This window comes from Loa loa (genome assembly GCF_000183805.2).
Source record: "Loa loa unplaced genomic scaffold supercont3.53, whole genome shotgun sequence".
Lineage (NCBI taxonomy): Eukaryota > Metazoa > Nematoda > Chromadorea > Rhabditida > Onchocercidae > Loa > Loa loa.
Genome location: NW_018108233.1, coordinates 187,311 through 190,043, shown reverse-complemented (window position 1 = coordinate 190,043; position 2,733 = coordinate 187,311). Strand labels below are relative to the sequence as shown.

Here is a 2,733-nt window from a genome sequence, read left to right as displayed (position 1 = left end):
ATGCGCTTGTACCGATGAGTTCTTTGTTTTTAATAACTCGTACATAAGAGTGGACGACGTACAAGGACACTTGACCGTCAGCTGTTGTACACAACATTCACGTTCGTTAACTTGCTAGTACGAGTTATTTCCAATTAAAATCTTCCCAATCTATTTTACGAGCAAATTTCATAAGCCTCATTTTTGTTTGTTTCATTACCAAAACGAAAGTCAACAACGAATCATCAACTTAAAAGGAGAGAAGAATGTTTCAATAATCTCTATAGCTATGTTTACGAAAATTTTAAAGTTTCTTTTTTTTGGAATCGGAGGAGTTCAACAAATTTGCATATTTCCAGTTAATTATTAATCAGAAAACTGGGGAGAGATATGTAGTGTGAAAAGAGTGTGGAAAAGGAAATTCCTTCGAGATGGGACTATCGGGAAAGCTCCGAAAATCATAATGCAAATTTTCTGCCGGATTATGGAAATTAAAGCTACGTTCAAACAAAATTTCCATAATATCCAAAAAACGGGATGACGAAATCTTGTAAGTAAAATTAAAGCAATGAAGAGGATATAAAACTAGCAATGGACAGCGTAAAACAAAAACGTCTCAGTACCTGCACAATGGACAATGGACAGTGCCAAAGGCTTGCCATACCTCCATGATAGCCCGATGGAGCTTACAAAGCTCCTCCTAATCCATATATATACATATATATATGAAAAAATCTCAAGACACACAGTTGAGTTCATTTTTTAACCGAGCAGACGATAGATCCTTTTCGCTTATTCTCCACGATTGAACCACAAACGACCACATCTTCGCATATCTGCACCATTGAACAACAAACTACGGTATTCTTCTATTCGTTAAATACATTTCCCGTAACATATTTCCAACTCAACGACCTATCAACTAACCAACAGTCAAATTATTATCCAAGGCAACGATAAGGAGTTTGTTAGTTGATCATATTATTTGCTTTTTCTATAACTCATTTATCATTGCTTATCAATTCATCGTGTTGTATACATACATATTTTGTACCTTTTTCTTGTTGTTAACTAGTAATATTGTGCAAGAACAATATTACCTCCCGAATAAATCTGTATTGCCGAGAAATGAGTTCAACAGAAAAACAATTTCCCAACAAACAGAACAATCTCCTAATTAATCAATTTATTTTTCATAAAGGGATTTTCTAAAAATGACAATTGATTTTAATTTTTGCACATTTCTTTATCAATTCCATTTATTTTAAACACATTTCAGAGAGCAAAAGTTAACGAAAAAACATCAATTCCACAAGGTACATTCATATCAAGGTGTGCTAACATTCGTCACAAAAATTTACCAATGATGTCGCTTAAATGGATAGAAATTCTAATGATTATTTTTTTCCTTAGGACTTGTTCATTCACATTTCAAACGAAATTATGTTTTAGGTCATAGTTGAACAATTAATACGTAAAATAATCATGGAAACCTTTCTGTAGTCGAACTTGTTCAACTGAATTTAAAGTAAAGTAGTTCACTGATAAGTTAGCAAGATTTAATTACTATTAAATGTAAACCTAAGCAATTCGTTCATTCATTCTAGCCTTGGAAGAGAAAGGTTTGTTTTAACTAAAATGTTGTTAGGTAACGAAACTGTTGTGTTGGATCTTGTGTTGTGAAGGAAAATTTCTACTCATAGGAATAATTGCTTCGAAATAAACATATATTGAATGCTTTTTCTTAAAAATAGACCTCAGAATATTTTAAGCATTTGTAAACAAATTATTCAAATATAAGTAAGTGCTTATTGTTAGAAATTGAACAAAAGTAAAACTGAGAGAAATGAATTTATCGCCGTCATTTTAATTTCAGGAAGCAATGCCATATTGAATTTTAGTTGCTTTACAATAATATTATCTGTAATCAAGAAAAACTTTCATCTTCCATTACCAACAGAGCATATCCTTACGTGAGCGCTGTGTGACACTCATCCAGCACTTTAGGCTTGTAAATTCTTGATACAAATTTAATATTACAAACGGGCTTCTTACCGGAACTGAATGAAAAAGCTTTTTAGTTTATAATTATGAAAATTCTTTAAATCAAAAAACATCGATACCACTGTGATTGAACTATGGTACTACTCCGCAAAAATTATAAATTATTGGAATAAGGAAATAATCTTGAGGATATTTCATTATCTGTAATCCCTATTGTTTCTAATGTTCAAGATCAAGTCTTGGAGACATTAAATTCATTTTTCCTTTTCAGACAAGTTTCGATTACTCACTGGTAAAATGATTGATACTGTCGATCCTTCTTCAGATGTATGTGCCTATGAAAGTTTAATACATCACTCACTATATATACTGAATTGTTTATATTCAGTGCAACAGCTGGAATATTCTCAAAGATAATAATTTTTAAAAAGTATTAGATTATTAAGCAGAAGATTTAGTGCGCTAAATTCGAACCCTTAACCTCCGATTCTCCCACTCGTCAAGCTATCCTTCCGGTTGATTGCGCTGCCGTTTGTTCTAATTCTGTGATGCCTATCGCTGCTAAGATTAACGCTCTGTCTTGTTCACCTATTGTTCCAAATGCTTCGAAATCCCAGTAACTCATCACAACTCACTATTTTATTAGTTTTCAAATAGGCAAAGTGGGAAATACTATTAAATCAAAACATCCTTATTTAACTTTCGAATAGAGTCGAAGTCATTTCATGCAGAACAGGGAAAGCAAAAGCA

At 32.4% G+C, this 2,733-nt stretch overlaps 1 protein-coding gene across 1 annotated transcript; it reads left to right on the top strand.

The window, feature by feature from the left end:
- Positions 1–2,441: 2,441 nt before the first annotated feature.
- Positions 2,442–2,603, top strand: LOAG_14352 (hypothetical protein; the record flags this gene model as incomplete). The annotated part of the gene is made up of 1 exon (XM_003149851.1): positions 2,442–2,603. A coding segment is annotated over one exon (162 nt), but the record flags the coding sequence as incomplete, so codon positions are not given.
- Positions 2,604–2,733: the final 130 nt, after the last annotated feature.